The sequence below is a fragment of the Thalassophryne amazonica genome, chromosome 19 (genome assembly GCF_902500255.1).
Source record: "Thalassophryne amazonica chromosome 19, fThaAma1.1, whole genome shotgun sequence".
Classification (NCBI taxonomy): domain Eukaryota; kingdom Metazoa; phylum Chordata; class Actinopteri; order Batrachoidiformes; family Batrachoididae; genus Thalassophryne; species Thalassophryne amazonica.
The window spans coordinates 72278399-72298699 of NC_047121.1; the positions used below are offsets into that span (position 1 = coordinate 72278399).

A 20301-nucleotide genomic window follows, 5' to 3' on the forward strand; every position below is an offset into this window, starting at 1 on the left:
AGATTTATTAATTAAAATAATTTTGCATTTTATGTTTTTATTTTAATTTTACATTTTATGTTGTATGTTAAGGTCAAATACTGTATATGGGCATTTTGCAATGTCCTTTTCAACATGTCAGTATTTCGTATTCCTATTTATTTAACTTACTTGAAACTTATTGCAATGTAAGTTGGGTCCCAGGCAACTTGTCAATCCCCAGTTCTAAAAAATATCTATCCATCCATCTGCAGCAGACAGTTGAAACTTTGGCATCCCCCTTGACATTATCTAGTTGCTTTGATCACGGCCAAAATGTCATAGCTGACATCCCTCGTGATGTAAGTGATATTCCTCATCTGAGTCTCCTGATGGAACTGTGGACACAAAACTCTAGCGTTACCTAAGTATCCTTTGAAGACACCTGATACCAAAGACATCCAGTCACCACCTTAGGTCACTGGTTGGTGTCCAAGTCTCAACCATCCAGTAAGACAGGAAGCACCAAGACAGAAAGACTTGGACCTTCTTCTCCTGCAAAGATGTTGGCATACACCTCTGTCCAGTGTCCTTGTGACCCTGTAAGCTCTTCCCAAGTGTCTTTCAAACTCAAAGGCCAAGGGCCCAGACTCATGGGTGCCACTGACCAGATAATGTGAATGCGTTTACAAGTTCAACACTTTCACTGCATACGTGCACTTCTGATGGAGTCTAGGAAGTCACTCGGTGGTCTAAGGGACAATCCCTAATTCAAATAAAAACAAAAGTATTACATCTCTGAAGTACAGACATGGTTTGAAACCTGTTAACATTTTGAAATTGATGGCCAGAACAACAAAACAACAATGAAATGTGGCATTTTAAGAAGCTGTTGAAATTTAAGGTTTGATTATACAACAAAAATGCTTTATTTTTAGTTGGGAATAGTGATACCAAATAAAGAGTGTTTTGACAAGCTTCAGATTTATGCAAGTTTCAGCCAGTGTTAACTACAGTGGACCCTTTTAATTGTTATTATTTTTTTGCTGGCTTTAATTTGCAGAATACTGTACGAAAAAAATACAAAATAACAAAAATAATTCCTTTACAGATGTAATTTAACGTTAAGAAACACTCCAGTCCAACAGGTGGCGGTGAAGTCTAACAGTTGTCAGACATTACCGAGGAAGAAAAAAGTTACGTCATCTTGGCGGTAAACGCTTTTTTTCTGTAAACTTTTTATATAAATTAATAGTTTGATCAAGTGGGAAACATTCTGTTTATACAGCCTGCTTATTCTGCTAACGCTGTCATGTCAACATCGTCCGTGTCAAAGGTACTATGAAGGCGTCGTGAAAAGTCACGTTTTGCTGTCAATATTTCGTTTAAATTCAATTTCGATCGTTTATATTTCAGGGTTGCTTTGTTTTCAAACCAAGCGCTAAGAAGAAAAAGAAGTCTCTGTCTGTGGGTGAGTTACATTCTAACATGAATCTACGTCTACGATCTTACCAGAGTTTTTTTGTGAGCTTGTGTTTGTTTTTTTTATTTCAGAGGATTATTTTATTCGTGGCTGTGAAGCTGCAGACAACAGTGAGATCAGATTCCAACTCTGTCAGGATCTGTGGAACAGGATTGTAACAGAAACACAGGTAAGACCATGATGATGGGCTGCGTTCACATTACAGCTTGGAGTAACCTCAAACTGATTCCCCCCCATCTTTCAGTCTTCAGCAATCAGACAGCTAGTTCACTAATATTATTCAGCCACTGAAAGCTGATTGATTTTAAGGTTCTGTGATGATGCAGGGATGTCATGATGCCATTTTTGGTGTAAAACTGCAGCTTTTGCAGCTGGTGCTGGTTAAGTCAATCAATTCAATTTTTTTTTTATATAGCGCCAAATCACAACAAACAGTTGCCCCAAGGCGCTTTATATTGTAAGGCAAGGCCATAAAATAATTATGTAAAACCCCAACGGTCAAAATGACCCCCTGTGAGCAAGCACTTGGCTACAGTGGGAAGGAAAAACTCCCTTTTAACAGGAAGAAACCTCCAGCAGAACCAGGCTCAGGGAGGGGCAGTCTTCTGCTGGGACTGGTTGGGGCTGAGGGAGAGAACCAGGAAAAAGACATGCTGTGGAGGGGAGCAGAGATCGATCACTAATGATTAAATGCAGAGTGGTGCATACAGAGCAAAAAGAGAAAGAAACAGTGCATCATGGGAACCCCCCAGCAGTCTACGTCTATAGCAGCATAACTAAGGGATGGTTCAGGGTCACCTGATCCAGCCCTAACTATAAGCTTTAGCAAAAAGGAAAGTTTTAAGCCTAATCTTAAAAGTAGAGAGGGTGTCTGTCTCCCTGATCTGAATTGGGAGCTGGTTCCACAGGAGAGGAGCCTGAAAGCTGAAGGCTCTGCCTCCCATTCTACTCTTACAAACCCTAGGAACTACAAGTAAGCCTGCAGTCTGAGAGCGAAGCGCTCTATTGGGGTGATATGGTACTACGAGGTCCCTAAGATAAGATGGGACCTGATTATTCAAAACCTTATAAGTAAGAAGAAGAATTTTAAATTCTATTCTAGAATTAACAGGAAGCCAATGAAGAGAGGCCAATATGGGTGAGATATGCTCTCTCCTTCTAGTCCCCGTTAGTACTCTAGCTGCAGCATTTTGAATTAACTGAAGGCTTTTTAGGGAACTTTTAGGACAACCTGATAATAATGAATTACAATAGTCCAGCCTAGAGGAAATAAATGCATGAATTAGTTTTTCAGCATCACTCTGAGACAAGACCTTTCTAATTTTAGAGATATTGCATAAATGCAAAAAAACAGTCCTACATATTTGTTTAATATGCGCTTTGAATGACATATCCTGATCAAAAATGACTCCAAGATTTCTCACAGTATTACTAGAGGTCAGGGTAATGCCATCCAGAGTAAGGATCTGGTTAGACACCATGTTTCTAAGATTTGTGGGGCCAAGTACAATAACTTCAGTTTTATCTGAGTTTAAAAGCAGGAAAATAGAGGTCATCCATGTCTTTATGTCTGTAAGACAATCCTGCAGTTTAGCTAATTGGTGTGTGTCCTCTGGCTTCATGGATAGATAAAGCTGGGTATCATCTGCGTAACAATGAAAATTTAAGCAATACCGTCTAATAATACTGCCTAAGGGAAGCATGTATAAAGTGAATAAAATTGGTCCTAGCACAGAACCTTGTGGAACTCCATAATTAACTTTAGTCAATGAAGAAGATTCCCCATTTACATGAAAAAATTGTAATCTATTAGACAAATATGATTCAAACCACCGCAGTGCCTTTAATACCTATGGCATGCTCTAATCTCTGTAATAAAATTTTATGATCAACAGTATCAAAAGCAGAACTGAGGTCTAACAGAACAAGCACAGAGATGAGTCCACTGTCCGAGGCCGTAAGAAGATCATTTGTAACCTTCACTAATGCTGTTTCTGTACTATGATGAATTCTAAAACCTGACTGAAACTCTTCAAATAGACCATTCCTCTGCAGATGACCAGTTAGCTGTTTTACAACTACCCTTTCAAGAATTTTTGAGAGAAAAGGAAGGTTGGAGATTGGCCTATAATTAGCTAAGATAGCTGGTTCAAGTGATGGCTTTTTAAGTAATGGTTTAATTACTGCCACCTTAAAAGCCTGTGGTACATAGCCAACTAACAAAGATAGATTGATCATATTTAAGATCGAAGCATTAAATAATGGTAGGGCTTCCTTGAGCAGCCTGGTAGGAATGGGGTCTAATAAACATGTTGATGGTTTGGATGAAGTAACTAATGAAAATAACTCAGACAGAACAATCGGAGAGAAAGAGTCTAACCAAATACCGGCATCACTGAAAGCAGCCAAAGATATCGATACGTCTTTGGGATGGTTATGAGTAATTTTTTCTCTAATAGTTAAAATTTTGTTAGCAAAGAAAGTCATGAAGTCATTACTAGTTAAAGTTAATGGAATACTCAGCTCAACAGAGCTCTGACTCTTTGTCAGCCTGGCTACAGTGCTGAAAAGAAACCTGGGGTTGTTCTTATTTTCTTCAATTAGTGATGAGTAGTAAGATGTCCTAGCTTTACGGAGGGCTTTTTTATAGAGCAACAGACTCTTTTTCCAGGCTAAGTGAAGATCTTCTAAATTAGTGAGACGGCATTTCCTCTCCAACTTACGGGTTATCTGCTTTAAGCTATGAGTTTGTGAGTTATACCACGGAGTCAGGCACTTCTGATTTAAAGCTCTCTTTTTCAGAGGAGCTACAGCATCCAAAGTTGTCTTCAATGAGGATGTAAAACTATTGACGAGATACTCTATCTCACTTTAGGTAGCTACTCTGCACTGTGTTGGTATATGGCATTAGAGAACATAAAGAAGGAATCATATCCTTAAACCTAGTTACAGCGCTTTCTGAAAGACTTCTAGTGTAATGAAACTTATTCCCCACTGCTGGGTAGTCCATCAGAGTAAATGTAAATGTTATTAAGAAATGATCAGACAGAAGGGAGTTTTCAGGGAATACTGTTAAGTCTTCTATTTCCATACCATAAGTCAGAACAAGATCTAAGATATGATTAAAGTGGTGGGTGGACTCATTTACATTTTGAGCAAAGCCAATAGAGTCTAATAATAGATTAAATGCAGTGTTGAGGCTGCGAAACTACAGAGTCCGACATTGTTTAAGTGTCTGGACTTTGTTTAATCTGTTGAAGGGAACATGGGTTCATAGTGAAGTTGACCCAGGTGACATCACCCAACACTAGTAACAGAATGTTTCAATTCCGATATGTTCATGTAATAAATATATAGCACCCAAAACGGCATTTAAAGATGAAAAATTAGCATCGACACTCAATGCCGAGGGCGCCACCATGTTGAAATACCCTCTATGATGATGTCATTTGAACTAGCCAATCAGTGAGGAGATCCAGTCAAATATCGCTAGGTGCGTATTTGCCGTATCCGGCAAAATATACACTGCCTAAATTATTTCTACACACCAGTGGCATAATACGCTGTTCTCTTACTCAAGTTTTGTAAGTGAGATGATGTTTTAAGGTAGAGGAATGTAAATGTCAGGTTAAAAAGCTCATTGACGGGAGAAGCAGGGCAAACTGCACAGTTCTATACATCATACTAGCAGGTCCCTGACATTAAACTAGTCATTATTAATTATTTAAGAAAATAAGCATTGATAGCTGGAGTGGGTTGACTTCACCTGGGACGAGTTTGCGGTGGGGTGACTTCACATGCCACCCTTGAATACATTAATACTAGTGGCTGATTAATTGGTCACATTTTGAGATAATTGGCTTTGTTCAATGTCTGCACTTGTGAAGTTAATTCAAAAAAAAGATTGTTGCTATTGATATGGTACTGTATGCGAACTGAAAATTGCCATTAGTATGGGTCCGGTTGTTATTTAAGGTACCCAATGCCACAGTTCTTGCACAACCCTAACCCTGAATTTTGTGCTTGAAATTTGACAGTTGCCTCCTGTACAGCTTTGAATCCTTGACGTCCCTCTTTGTCTTGCGATTCTCACGGCGGTTTCTTGTTGGATGCCGTACAATCATGGCTGTTTAATTGGATGCCGTACTTGAAAAACGAACGCGGTACCATATCAATGGTAATTTTCATTTAACAAAAATAAATAAATAGGAAAGCTGCAATTGCATCTAAGACGGATTTGATATTTTTTTGTGTAGTGTCATCACACCAAACCAGTTATTTATTTATTTATTTCAGATTTGACTCACTTGCATGCAGACCCTCAGCGCATTTAGTGTAACCATGGAATGATATTAGTTACATCATTGCTGTTGTTGTGGGAAGGTTTTACAGGATGAACTCAACAGGAAAATCCTCGACAGCTTACTGAGCTTTATCAGGAAATGTTCATCCACTCGCCAACATGGTGCTCCCAACTGGGGATCTCGGATGAGGGCCAGTGAGATTCCGACAGCGGCGCTTGTGCTTGGTATGCTCCATCCATAAGAGAGTTTTTGGGCGTGTGCAGGTACTCGGTACTGAAGCGTGATGATTTCAAACTAAATGGTTGTGCATTTTGCCTGCTGTAATGCCCTGTAGGTGTGAACGTTCCAGACCATGACATGACATTCCAGAGCCTGTCTGATCTGCTCCGGCAGTCCGTCACTCCTCACGTGGCCTCTGTGCAGGCTAAAGAGTGTGGAGGTAAGGGATTAGAGGGGGGAGGTGTCATTCCTTGAGCCTTTGATGTCACATTTACAGCGAATAATCTCTTAATGCAGCATCAGTTCAGTTTTTAATTTTATAAGAATCCGTCTTCTTTGTCACACCAGCTCTGAAGCATCTGATACAGAAGCTTCTGGGGAGGTTGATGGGTACTGTTGTCTCTGTGGAGGATGAGGATGAGGATGATGAAGCTGAGCAAAGCAGTACTCGGCTCCACAAGGGGGCGCACTGCTCCCTCAGTACACTGTGTGACTGGTACAGTGCAAAAACAAAGGTAGGTGTGCAGGATGTCCTAATCTGTGTGCACTTGCATTATTATTGGGTGTGTTAAACAGTTGGGAACTTTTGAAAATACTAAGCAAACTGGGTTAGGTTTTGATCTTGTGTTTCAGAAATCCAACACCGGCACTCCTGGGAAAAAGTGCAGCTCTCCTCTCCAAGAGGAGCAGCCCCCTATTATAATTATTTTTAAAGATTTGGAGTCTTTTATTCCCAGAGTTCTTCAAGACTTCATACTTATCTGCAGGTAATTACAAACATTCTTCCATCATTGTCTCCATTGTTTGGACAAAGACAATGAAAGGGATCGAAGATTGTGAAACGCTTTTAACTTATGTTTCCTGAAATGTGGATAAGCTAGATGTTGGGAATTGATGTTTTACTGTATTTACTTCAAAGACAGTGGCGACACAGTGGCTTAGTATTGAGCACTGTTGCCTCACAGCAAGAAGGTCATGGGATCTGGAGTTTGCATGTTCTCCCCGTGTTTGTGTGAGTTTCCTCCGGGTGCTCCGGTTTCCTCCTACATTTAAAGACATGCAGGTTAGGTGAATTGGAAACTTTAGAATTGTCCAGGTCTCCTTTGCAAAAGAGATCTCGATCTCAGTGGGACTAACCTGGCTAAATGAAGGTTAAATTAAAATTAAACAATTAATTGAGAATATAATATATTGATTAATTCATTCATTTTCTATACCCATTTACTCCAGTCAAGGGTCACAGGGGGCTGGAGCCTATCCCAGAAGTTATAGGCACACCCTGGACAGGATTCTATTCTGTCGCAGGGCCGCATTAATAAACTATGAAAATAACTGTTGCAGTCCTAGATTACAAATGTTAGCCTGTACAGTTGTTTGGTTCCAGTTCAAAGTCTATTGGTGTTCCCAGTTTATTTCACATACTTCTGTCTTTCTCTTTCCAGCCGGTACGTGGATCATCTGCCCCTGATGTTCATTTTTGGCATTGCTACATCACCCAGCACCATCCAGCACATGCTGCCCCACTCGGTCTCGTCGCTGCTCTGCATTGAGCTCTTCCAGTCGCTGTCCTGCACCCAGCACCTGTCCACAGTCGTAGACAAGGTAGCTTCACTTTGCATTGCACTAAACGTTATGACGTACACAGGATGCATACAATAGTCTATCAGTTCATCCATTCATTAGCTCCATCCTCATATTCTGGTCAGGGTTGTGGGATCCCCATGCTTATTGTGAGAGAGGGTTGCACTTTGCACAAATCACCACTTCACAATAACATCATCACCTGTGTTGTACAATGTTTTCATGTCATATTTTCACTTATTGTATTTCCAGTTGATCCTGACACCAGATTTCCCGTTTAAACTCAGTGGTAAAGTGCTGCAGGTGCTCATCAGCATCTTCCTATTCCACGACTTCTCTGTGAGGAACTTCATCAAAGGCCTGCAGGTCATTTTTAAATGCCACGCAGTCTCTGTTTTCCATCTTCTCTTGATCATGTCTGATGTAAAATCTTCTGGCGTGTCACTTGTGCAGCTGGCACTGCTGGAGCACTTCCACTCCGAGCCGCTGAGCGTCCTGTGCTGCACAAAGAAGACGGCTCTGCACAACGTGACGCAGCTAACGCGGCAGGACGTGGAGAGGATCAGGCAGCTGCCATCGTTCAGAAGGTACACAGACACACGCTCAGTGTTTGGTGATTTTACTCGCAGCATGTTCTCACGAGTCTGGTCGTCGTGCTGCTCACTGGTAGATGTCAAGTACGTTGATCTGTCGTCCTGGAAAAGTTAGACTTGATTTTGCATTCAGGAGCGTCAACGCTGGTTTCATCTACACAGCAGCAGTTGTGGTCTGAAGTGTTTGAACAGACTGTAAGTAGCGGCATCACTGATCACAAAAGCCACAGATCAGATACAGTTTGAAGTCATGGATCTTTTTTCAGATCAGCTAAAAAAAAAAAAAAAAAAACAGCCGTCCAGCTTTGCTTTCTATTTTTGTAAATAACTCAAGTGAGGACTGAAAATAAGGAACTTTTGTTTGTGGCCCTGAATGAAAACAAGGTGTCCAATATTTTACATATTTTAAAATACTTAACTGTTGTATTAAATTGTAATATGAACAGTACCAGTGATTAAAAAATAGCCTTTGTCAAACTTGTTTTTTTGCCCACTTTTCATGATTTGACTGTTCATATCACATTTTAATACAACAGCAAAACATTGGACACATTGTCTTCATTTTTCATTCAAGACTACAGGCAAAAGTTACTTGTTTTCATTGCTCATTAATTTCTTCTTTTTTTTTTTTAATGGAAAGTACAACAGGTTGCCATCTCCCCCCCCCCCCCCCCCCCCCGATCTGATCCATGGCTTAAAAACATCCAATCCAAGATGCTGATTTTGCAATCCGTGACACTTCTACACACTACTTTTGCGACCCAAAGACGTTGGTAAACCCAGTTATGGCACCAAAACAATTCGTCCACATGAATGTGTAGATACATTTTTAATGAAGATGCAAAGAATGTTTGAAAACCCATTTCATATTTTCAGATTTAGAGCCAGACTATTTCTCTGTTCCATGTTCTTGACAAATATGTCACATATTCTGAAAGCTGTGATTCTTCTGAACATTTTGATATGCAATACGCAAGCATTATACGAAAGTAGTCTTAAAGGGAGAATTATTGAAAGTACGACGAAATGGAGACAATACCCTCGGTACCCAGGGGGTTAATATTGAGTTTGATCTGCTTCCTCAGGTTTGTAGAGAAACAAGAACCTCAGGAACGGGATAATCTCCTGACTGATGACACTCATTTGAAGGTGGAGCCTTTACTTCATATTAAGAAGAGAATTTTTGAACAAGCCTCCTTTGTTCAGACTGAATTCCATCCTTCTTCCCAGAACATGTGCCAGAAGCTTCTGAAGGATCTTCACAAATACCACAAGAACTATTATCCCATCCTGAAATGCCTCCACACCCTGACCTCCTCCTTACCTCGGTACCCGCTTGGAAAACATGTAAGAGCTCGCCACTTTGTCTAAACAGTCCAAAAGTTTGAAACAACTCACATTTCTCAGTGTGATACTGAAATTATGTGCATTACAGATCAGAGAACTTCATTTGTTATGTTTGGGGAAGAACATATGGGAAACAGAAGATTATCAGTCAGCCATGAAGCTACTGAGGTAAACGGAAATCAATCAAGACATGTACAGTAGTGTTCAGAATAATAGTAGTGCTTTGTGACTAAAAAGATTAATCCAGGTTTTGAGTATATTTCTTATTGTTACATGGGAAACAAGGTACCAGTAGATTCAGTAGAGTCTCACTAATCCAACAAGACCAAGTATTCATGATATGCACACTCTTAAGGCTATGAAATTGGGCTATTAGTAAAAAAAAAAAGTAGAAAAGGGGGTGTTCACAATAATAGTAGCATCTGCTGTTGATGCTACAAACTCAAAACTATTATGTTCAAACTGCTTTTTTTTATCAATCCTGTGAATCCCTAAACTAGTATTTAGTTTAGCTAATTATAGGCCAATCTCCAACCTTCCTTTTCTCTCAAAAATTCTTGAAAGGGTAGTTGTAAAACAGCTAACTGATCATCTGCAGAGGAATGGTCTATTTGAAGAGTTTCAGTCAGGTTTTAGAATTCATCATAGTACAGAAACAGCATTAGTGAAGGTTACAAATGATCTTATGGCCTCGGACAGTGGACTCATCTCTGTGCTTGTTCTGTTGGACCTCAGTGCTGCTTTTGATACTGTTGACCATAAAATTTTATTACAGAGATTAGAGCATGCCATAGGTATTAAAGGCACTGCGCTGCGGTGGTTTGAATCATATTTGTCTAATAGATTACAATTTGTTCATGTAAATAGGGAATCGTCTTCACAGACTAAAGTTAATTATGGAGTTCCACAAGGTTCTGTGCTAGGACCAATTTTATTCACTTTATACATGCTTCCCTTAGGCAGTATTATTAGACGGTATTGCTTAAATTTTCATTGTTACGCAGATGATACCCAGCTTTATCTATCCATGAAGCCAGAGGACACACACCAATTAGCTAAACTGCAGGATTGTCTTACAGACATAAAGACATGGATGACCTCTAATTTCCTGCTTTTAAACTCAGATAAAACTGAAGTTATTGTACTTGGCCCCACAAATCTTAGAAACATGGTGTCTAACCAGATCCTTACTGTGGATGGCATTACCCTGACCTCTAGTAATACTGTGAGAAATCTTGGAGTCATTTTTGATCAGGATATGTCATTCAAAGCGCATAGTAAACAAATATGTAGGACTGCTTTTTTGCATTTACGCAATATCTTTAAAATCAGAAAGGTCTTGTCTCAGAGTGATGCTGAAAAACTAATTCATGCATTTATTTCCTCTAGGCTGGACTATTGTAATTCATTATTATCAGGTTGTCCTAAAAGTTCCCTAAAAAGCCTTCAGTTAATTCAAAATGCTGCAGCTAGAGTACTGACGGGGACTAGAAGGAGAGAGCATATCTCACCCATATTGGCTTCTCTTCATTGGCTTCCTGTTAATTCTAGAATAGAATTTAAAATTCTTCTTCTTACTTATAAGGTTTTGAATAATCAGGTCCCATCTTATCTTAGGGACCTCGTAGTACCATATCACCCCAATAGAGCGCTTCGCTCTCAGACTGCAGGCTTACTTGTAGTTCCTAGGGTTTGTAAGAGTAGAATGGGAGACAGAGCCTTCAGCTTTCAGGCTCCTCTCCTGTGGAACCAGCTCCCAATTCAGATCAGGGAGACAGACACCCTCTCTACTTTTAAGATTAGGCTTAAAACTTTCCTTTTTGCTAAAGCTTATAGTTAGGGCTGGATCAGGTGACCCTGAACCATCCCTTAGTTATGCTGCTATAGACGTAGACTGCTGGGGGGTTCCCATGATGCACTGTTTCTTTCTCTTTTTGCTCTGTATGCACCACTCTGCATTTAATCATTAGTGATCGATCTCTGCTCCCCTCCACAGCATGTCTTTTTCCTGGTTCTCTCCCTCAGCCCCAACCAGTCCCAGCAGAAGACTGCCCCTCCCTGAGCCTGGTTCTGCTGGAGGTTTCTTCCTGTTAAGTTTTTCCTTCCCACTGTAGCCAAGTGCTTGCTCACAGGGGGTCGTTTTGACCGTTGGTTTTACATAATTATTGTATGGCCTTGCCTTACAATATAAAGCACCTTGGGGCAACTGTTTGTTGTGATTTGGCGCTATATAAAAAAAAAAAATTGATTGATTGATTGAGTTGTATAACCACAGTTTTTCATGATTTCTTCACATCTGCGAGGCATTAATTTTGTTGGTTTGGAACCAAGATTTTGCTGGTTTACTAGTGTGCTTGGGGTCATTGTCTTGTTGAAACACCCATTTCAAGGGCATGTCCTCTTCAGCATAAGGCAACATGACCTCTTCAAGTATTTTGACATATCCAAACTGATCCATGATACCTGGTATGTGATATATAGGCCCAACACCATAGTAGGAGAAACATGCCCATATCATGATGCTTGCACCACCATGCTTCACTGTCTTCACTGTGAACTGTGGCTTGAATTCAGAGTTTGGGGGTCATCTCACAAACTGTCTGCGGTCTTTGGACCCAAAAAGAACAGTTTTACTCTCATCAGTCCACAAAATATTCCTCCATTTCTCTTTAGGCCAGTTGATGTGTTCTTTGGTAAATTGGAACCTCTTCTGCACATGTCTTTTATTTAACAGAGGGACTTTGCGGGGGATTCTTGCAAATAAATTCGCTTCACACAGGCGTCTTCTAACTGTCACAGCACTTACAGGTAACTCCAGAATGTCTTTAATCATCCTGGAGCTGATCACTGGGTGAGCCTTTGCCATTCTGGTTATTCTTCTGTCCATTTTGATGGTTGTTTTCCGTTTTCTTCCACGTGTCTCTGTTTTTTTTTGTCAATTTTAAAGCGTTGGAGATCATTGTAGATGAACAGCCTATAATTTTTTTGCACCTGCGTATAAGTTTTCCCCTCTCCAATCAACTTTTTAATCAAACTACGCTGTTCTTCTGAACAATGTCTTGAACATCCCATTTTCCTCAGGCTTTCAAAGAGAAAAGCATGTTCAACAGGTGCTGGCTTCATCCTTAAATAGGGGACACCTGATTCACACCTGTTTGTTCCACAAAACTGACAAACTCACTGACTGAATGCCACACTACTATTATTGTTTCCCATGTAACAATAAGAAATATACTCAAAACCTGGATTAATCTTTTTATAGCACTATTCTGAACACTATTGTACGACATAAACAGCACTTCAGCCACCTCAGTGTTTGGTCACAAGATGGTGACATATCTAGATATTATACTGAGCTCAGTGTGCCTCCTTAACCTTTTACAAAAACAAGACAGATTAAGGTTGGGATTACATTAAAGTGAAGCATTATGTCAAGTATGGCTTAATCTTAGGGTTATGTTGAAATTTAAGGGGTTTTAAAGTTAGAATTTTGTTCCGATTCTGTTAAAGTTAGAATTGCATTGAAATTAGGATTATGTTATAGTTTGGGGTTAGGTCAAGGTTTTGAATTATATAAATTAGAATTACTTCAAGGTTAAGTCAAGTTTTGGGGTTCTAGTTAGAATACTGCCAAGGATTGGTTAAGGTTAGAATTACATTAAGGATTGGTTAAGGTCAGGGAATAGGTTAAGATTGAGATTCTGTTAAGGTTAGGACTAGGTTACAGTTCGGATTACTTTAAGGATCGGATTTTGTAAAAAATTGGAATTATGTAAAATTGGGGGTCTGTCTAGAACAAGACAAGGTCAGATGTTCTGTATTGAACAGCCTGCCACTCAGTGTCTCACCTACAGTCCATCTAAAGAACTGGTTAGAATCTAATCAGACCTGTGTACATTAGCTATGCAGGAAGGAGCACTTAATAATAATGTATGTATTGGTGTAACATACTTAGGGAATGTGCAGTAATTTTTGTTAAATGGTTTTAGTTCTTTCTTTGAGGGACGTAGGGACAACAGATGGAAAATTATCTGGTTTACTTTCACTGTATGGTGATGCACATGAACTTGCACAGTCCCTTCTCAAATAATAAATAACACTGGTTAAAAATTATAAATTCTTGCATGGACATGGAGAACTAATTTGGGGTAATTTTGGGGTGCTGAATTTGAATCTGAGCTCAGATTTCTTCTATCACATCAGTTTTTTTTTTCTTTGTTTTTTTTTTGCAATCTGTATTGATGGATTACGCAGAGGTTGCTCATTCACTTATGAGTCTGACGCCACTAATCAGGCACAAAAGCAGCTTCAAAAGCATAGTTTTTAAGTCAGGTTTGCAAAATGTGAACAAGAGCTGTAATATAATTTATGGCATCGAAGAGGCGTGCAAGACTGCAGCTTTAGCTTCAATGCTTGATAGGAGAAATATGTTTTTCAGATCTCAAAAATGTGACGTGATTGGCAAAAACTAACACCAGATTGGGATTCAAAGCCCCCAAATTACCCAAGAGCCATTGAAAAACTCCATTGAAATCGTGTTGACCAGTGTAATTATTACAATGTAAAGGTTAGGTTTCTATCAAGGATAAATCATGGTGGGAGGTTATGTTGGGGTTAAGATGACACGAAGGTTAGAATTGTGTAAAGGGTTAGGATTCTATCAAAGATACATTCAAGTTAGGATTTTGTCACAAATAACTCAAAGTTGGGGTTTAGGTTGCAGCAGAATTATATAATGTTTCAGATTTTGTGGAGGAAATATTATGAGAAGATTAGAGGTTATGTTTACATTATATTCTCAAGAATAGGCCATCATTTTGGGGTTAGGGAGGTTCATTTGTTGTATGTTTTCCATGACATGCTTGACCATCTTGAATGATCATGTGACTTACTTTACCTGCTTATTCCAGTTAGGGGTCACGGGGGGGCTGGAGCTCCTCCCAGTGGTCAGTGGGTGAGATGCGCCGTACACCCTTGGCAGGACGACTGTGTCTGTCTGGCGATCACACAAACTCATTCACGCTTATGGTCAAGTTAAAGTTTCCAATTCATCTAACCTGCATGTTTTTGGAAGTGGGAGGAAGCTGAAGCACCCAGAGGGGATAAACACAAACACGGGGAGAACATACGAACTCCAACACAGAAAGGACCGGGTCGGAAACAGATCGGAGACTTTTTTGATGTAAGGCAACGGTGCCTGATCATGTGACATTCTGTAAATATTACGTAATTTTTTTTGGGGGGGGGGGGCGTTTGTGAGATCCTTTCACCATCATACTGGTCATTGCTCGGCACTCATCAAGCGTAAACTCTCGTGCTTCTTACTTCTGGTTTTCTACCAGGATGCTGGCTAAAGATGAGCTGGTAGCTTTGCTCCAGAGGTGTCTTGAAATTCTGGCTCCTGTCAAGTCTGAAAGGATGAAGAAGGCACTTGTCCAGCTGGATGAACTACTTGCCAAATTTAAGCAGCCAGAGAGTAAGTAGAACATTGTTTATGGATTATACTGAAGCTTGGTTATCGTGTTGAGGTGCCCGGCGTCATGGTGGCGCCTGTGTTTATATCATCTCAGCGTAAAGAAGTAGTCCAGTTGGTTTTGGGTTAACTTCTCATTGCACACGAATCCTCGTCTTTCTCATTCTTCAGACACATCATCTGAAAATGACGCCGCTGTGGAAGAAATAATCTCTCCGGTAAAGAATCTGCAGAAGAAAACTGATCTGTTCCAGCTGCAGAAGGTATCACCTGGCACTGTTACGGTGCCACCTATTTTATCTTTAGTGTGAACAGATTCCTCACTCACATGTACACAATGTTTCTAGACTCTGCTTGAGATGAAGGAATCTCGCAGGTCCAAAAAGCTAAGTCAGTTTGAGATTCTGCAAAATCAAACCCTGGAGTTTTTTGACTGCTTAGTCAGGTGAGCCAGTTTAGCTTCTCATGCTCTGGACCGCAGCACTACTCGACACTCAACATTTGTTTGGTGTCTGTCCCTCCCAGGTCTTTCTTGTGTCCCCCTGAGTCTCAGCCGCTAAATGAAGTCTGCTGCTACAGTTCCTCTGCTGTTGTGAGGCGTCATCTCAACACATCACCTCGCACCTCCATTCAGGCTGCACTTAGCAGCCCCTACTATTATCTTAAGGTACATCAACTCCTTTACAGTAATTAATGTTTGAGAAGCTTTCAGAGTACGGTTGGGAAGCTGAAGCAGAAACTTTAGTTCACACGAAGAAACGAGGGAAAACTCACAACAGTGGCATTTACTCATACGACCAATCAAGCAAAAAATGCCACAGACACAAGTAACAGAATCAGAATTACACAGATTCTAGCCAAGGTGTTGGACATTGACACAGTATCTGCTGCGCTATGAGGCTCTAAGCATGATTCCCTCTGCAGTACCTTGATTGATTAATAGGGTTTTAAAAAGCATTAGTTTACATCATGTGTCATGCTTAGTTCATATTACGGGGTAACATGAATCCAATGGATGTCGACACTGTTTGACTTTAACTTTGCAAAACCAAGCATTCAACAGTCAAAACTATTCCATTTATAAATCCTGTTTGTAACAACCAATAATTTGCACTTTTTTTTTGTTGTTTTACCAAAATTGGAGCAACTTTAACCATGTACAAACCTGTCACCATTCTTGCCATTTTACTCCATAACATTCAGTCACATAGTCCACACTATACCTTTTTTAAATCTTTATGATCAGACAAATAATGTAGTGTAGTTTTCAATATGATTGGAGCTTTTTTTTTTATTTTTTGGCCCCGTGTGTAATTCTTCAATTGGCCCCTAGCTGGCAGCCTGTTGAAAATTCAAGTGACCAGTTTTGTTTTTTTTTCTTTTTTTCAAAGAGTAATGTCTAAGGAGTATTTGTGCCAAATTTGTTGCTTGTTTCACCATTTGAAGGATTGTTTCAGTTATCTGCTGCTCCATCAGTGTTTTTTTTTTTTTCCCACCCAGAGACAGCAAGGAGAAACCTGACTGGATAAAATGCGACTCTTGTCCATTAAGTGCTGATCTGGAAGCAGCACAGCTCAGGGAGAGTCAAAATGTCATTTCTGTAAATAGAATTGGAATGAGTTTTGTAAAATGTGTGTGACATGACTGAAAATAAACTTTCTCACTGGCTTTCAGCTAGCACAGACGCCCTGATGACCCACTGCTGGTTTTAAATGCATGAACAATTGGTGTATTTTTAATTACAATATATATCTGCACTCGTTTTTTAAAGAATGACAGTTTAAAGACTGAGGATGGGACGGTGTCTAATTCAGCTCCTGATATCTGCATCATCTACAAGCTTCATCTGGAGTGCGGCCGGATGATTAACCTCTACGACTGGCTACAAGTGAGTTTGTGCACAACACTGTTGCCTGCCTTAACTTTGTTAAATTGCAGGCAGATTATAGTCACATTTCCCAACAAACTTAAATGTTGCTCTTTGAAGGATGAATTCATGTTTTCTTTTTTATAATTGGTCATGTTAAAATATTGTAGCAACTAAGCGGCCTAGTGCGTACTCAGCTGTACTTACTTTTTATTAGTTTAGGAACTTGTGTGCTGAGCAGGCCTTATGTACTTATGATTTCACTTCAAGTTTTGTTTTTTAATCAATCACATTTGTAGCTAAATTAAGAGACACTTCATTGAAACATGTCCTTTTTGTTTTGATATCTAATCAAGCTACCACATCGGGAATTGTGTACTAAACACACAAATCAACAAGCAACACAATTATTTTTTTCCCTCTTTGCATATAGGCCTACACCACTGTGGTTTCTGCTGCTGAAGGCAACGATCCAGATTCTGACAGTTTTGGCCAAGTGGATGAAGTCAAACAGTATCCTAACGTGATGAAATCCATTAAGATTTTTCCCTTCAAATTAAAGGGCTGATATTGGGTTTTTTTTTTTTCCAACCTACCTTTAACAGTTAATATTACAATAACATGCTGTTGGAGGGCGGTATGCATTTTCTGAGTCCCTCCGTCCATGCCCAGTCGCCCAAAAATGACTGATATTCGCCTGAGTTAGATGAGGCTGAATATCGGTCATTTTGGGTGACTGGGCATGGACGGAGGGACTCAGAAACTACACTCAACAAAAATATAAATGCAACACTTATGGTTTTGCTCCCATTTTGTACGAGATGAACTCAAAGATCTAAAACTTTTTCCACATACACAATATCACCATTTCCCTCAAATATTGTTCACAAACCAGTCTAAATCTGTGATAGTGAGCACTTCTCCTTTGCTGAGATAATCCATCCCACCTCACAGGTGTGCCATATCAAGATGTTGATTAGACACCATGATTAGTGCACAGTTGTGCCTTGTGCCCACAATAAAAGGCCACTCTGAAAGGTGCAGTTTTATCACACAGCACAATGTCACAGATGTCGCAAGATTTGAGGGAGCGTGCAATTGGCATGCTGACAGCAGGAATGTCAACCAGAGCTGTTGCTCGTGTATTGAATGTTCATTTCTCTACCATAAGCCATCTCCAAAGGCGTTTCAGAGAATTTGGCAGTACATCCAACCAGCCTCACAACCGCAGACCACGTGTAACCACACCAGCCCAGGACCTCCACATCCAGCATGTTCACCTCCAAGATCCTCTGAGACCAGCCACTCGGACAGCTGCTGAAACAATCGGTTTGCATAGCCAAAGGATTTCTGCACAAACTGTCAGAAACCGTCTCAGGGAAGCTCATCTGCATGCTCGTCATCCTCATCGGGGTCTCGACCTAACTCCAGTTCATCGTCGTAACTGACTTGAGTGGGCAAATGCTCACATTCACTGGCGTTTGGCACGCTGGAGAGGTGTTCTCTTCACGGATGAATCCCGGTTCAATGCACAGCCCCATGTTGCAAGGATCTGTACACAATTCTTGGAAGCTGAAAATGTCCCAGTTCTTGCATGGCCGGCATACTCACCGGACGTCACCCATTGAGCATGTTTGGGATGCTCTGGACCGGCGTATACGACAGCGTGTACCAGTTCCTGCCAATATCCAGCAACTTTGCACAGCCATTGAAGAGGAGTGGACCAACATTCCCCAGGCCACAATTGACAACCTGATCAACTCTATGCGAAGGAGATGTGTTGCACTGCATGAGGCAAATGGTGGTCACCAGATACTGACTGGTATCCCCCCCAATAAAACAAAACTGCACCTTTCAGAGTGGCCTTTTATTGTGGGCAGTCTAAGGCACACCTGTGCACTAATCATGGTGTCTAATCAGCATCTTGATATGGCACACCTGTGAGGTGGGATGGATTATCTCAGCAAAGGAGAAGTGCTCACTATCACAGATTTAGACTGGTTTGTGAACAATATTTGAGGGAAATGGTGATATTGTGTATGTGAAAAAAGTTTTAGATCTTTGAGTTCATCTCATACAAAATGGGAGCAAAACCAAAAGCGTTGCGTTTATATTTTTGTACATACCGCACGACAATTGCTGGTTATTTGCCTTATCACTTACTGAGCTACACAACTTGTGAAATCACATTAACAATATTTAACGTCATTTCAAAACGCACAACACCCAGCAAACACGGACATAAAAAGTTGACTCGCTTTAACTTTTGTCGTGTTGGCTGTTCATTGTCAGATTATCGCTGATAAAATCATCCGGAATATCCCTACTGGGACCAACACACACTTCTTGCATTTTCATGTTATCGTCTGTGGACAGTTCTTGGGTTGTGCAGAATATATCAGTTTATGCACAGCAGGCAGGTATTGGCATACCCGCCCGTTACTGCGGGCAGGTATGGACAGGTAGCGTAAATTTAAATCTATGCTACCAGCCCAGCAGCACCTCAGTAAGTGATAATGGTGTTTAGTGGTTAGGTCACACAGAACCTTCCTTGACATAAGCAAAAATTTATTCCTGAAATGACAGAAGTGTATGAAATCTTCTTTAATGTTTCTCTAGTGCACGTTTCATCAGAGCCGTGTCAGAGCTCGAATTTCTGGGCTTCATCAAATCCACCAAGCGGAAGACAGACCATGTGTCTCGACTGACGTGGGGAGGCTGTTGACCAACAAGAACTGCTGTACACCTTTAGGTTCTCATCTAACATGTATATTTAAAAGGACTATGTGCAGAGTGTAAAAGACTGTACATCTCTAACTAGTGACGTTATATCACGCTGTACATTACAATCACAAAAAAAAGTAGAGATTGTGTAAACTCAACTTTGAGCACTTGCACACTCAGTGGGGGTGAAAAAATAAAGTGTGTGTGGTGGTGGAACTAAAGCTGCAATCCTTCTGTTTATACTAAGTAATGCTAAAACTGGTCATATTAAGTGATTTTGCATTGAACAGTTACACATCCTTACAGGTGAAAATGTCCATTTTTACCCTCTGATTTTCAAGTGTGCTTGAACTTTGAGTCTAATGCAAAAGATGGTTTAAATATATTCTGCGGCCCTGATGTGCTGTGGTGAGAAATTAATATTTAGGATTCCATTCCAGATTTTTGCAAAAATATATTTTCAGTATTTCAAAGAATTTGCAAAATGACAGTTTCCAGTGTGTGATTGGATGCCACTGCTGGCTTTTGCCCTCCCATGATAACTATTTCCAACAGACTGCATGTCCAACAAATTTTTTTTTTTTTTTTCCTCTTCAATGCCATGTTGCCATAGCCATCTGTGCTAACATTTAATATGTTCAGTCATGTAGCACTGTTTTAGAATGTCATGTGACTTATTACAGATTGCATTACGTACAGAAAACTTTTTTTGGCTATATGATACACATTTCTACTAAGCATGTTTTCAACTT

At 40.2% G+C, this 20301-nt stretch overlaps 1 protein-coding gene across 1 annotated transcript; it reads left to right on the forward strand.

Moving 5' to 3' along the window:
* Window positions 1–1141: 1141 nt before the first annotated feature.
* On the forward strand, window positions 1142–20252 carry orc3 (origin recognition complex, subunit 3). The gene is made up of 20 exons (XM_034195045.1): window positions 1142–1294; window positions 1375–1429; window positions 1513–1610; window positions 5825–5969; window positions 6080–6184; window positions 6313–6479; window positions 6598–6731; window positions 7407–7566; window positions 7798–7911; window positions 7999–8132; window positions 9224–9287; window positions 9369–9485; window positions 9574–9653; window positions 14828–14961; window positions 15130–15221; window positions 15306–15403; window positions 15484–15625; window positions 16730–16846; window positions 17259–17338; window positions 19445–20252. The coding sequence occupies exons 1-20, from the start codon at window positions 1271–1273 to the stop codon at window positions 19548–19550; spliced, it is 2166 nt and encodes a 721-aa protein (XP_034050936.1). The 5' UTR covers window positions 1142–1270; the 3' UTR covers window positions 19551–20252.
* Window positions 20253–20301: the final 49 nt, after the last annotated feature.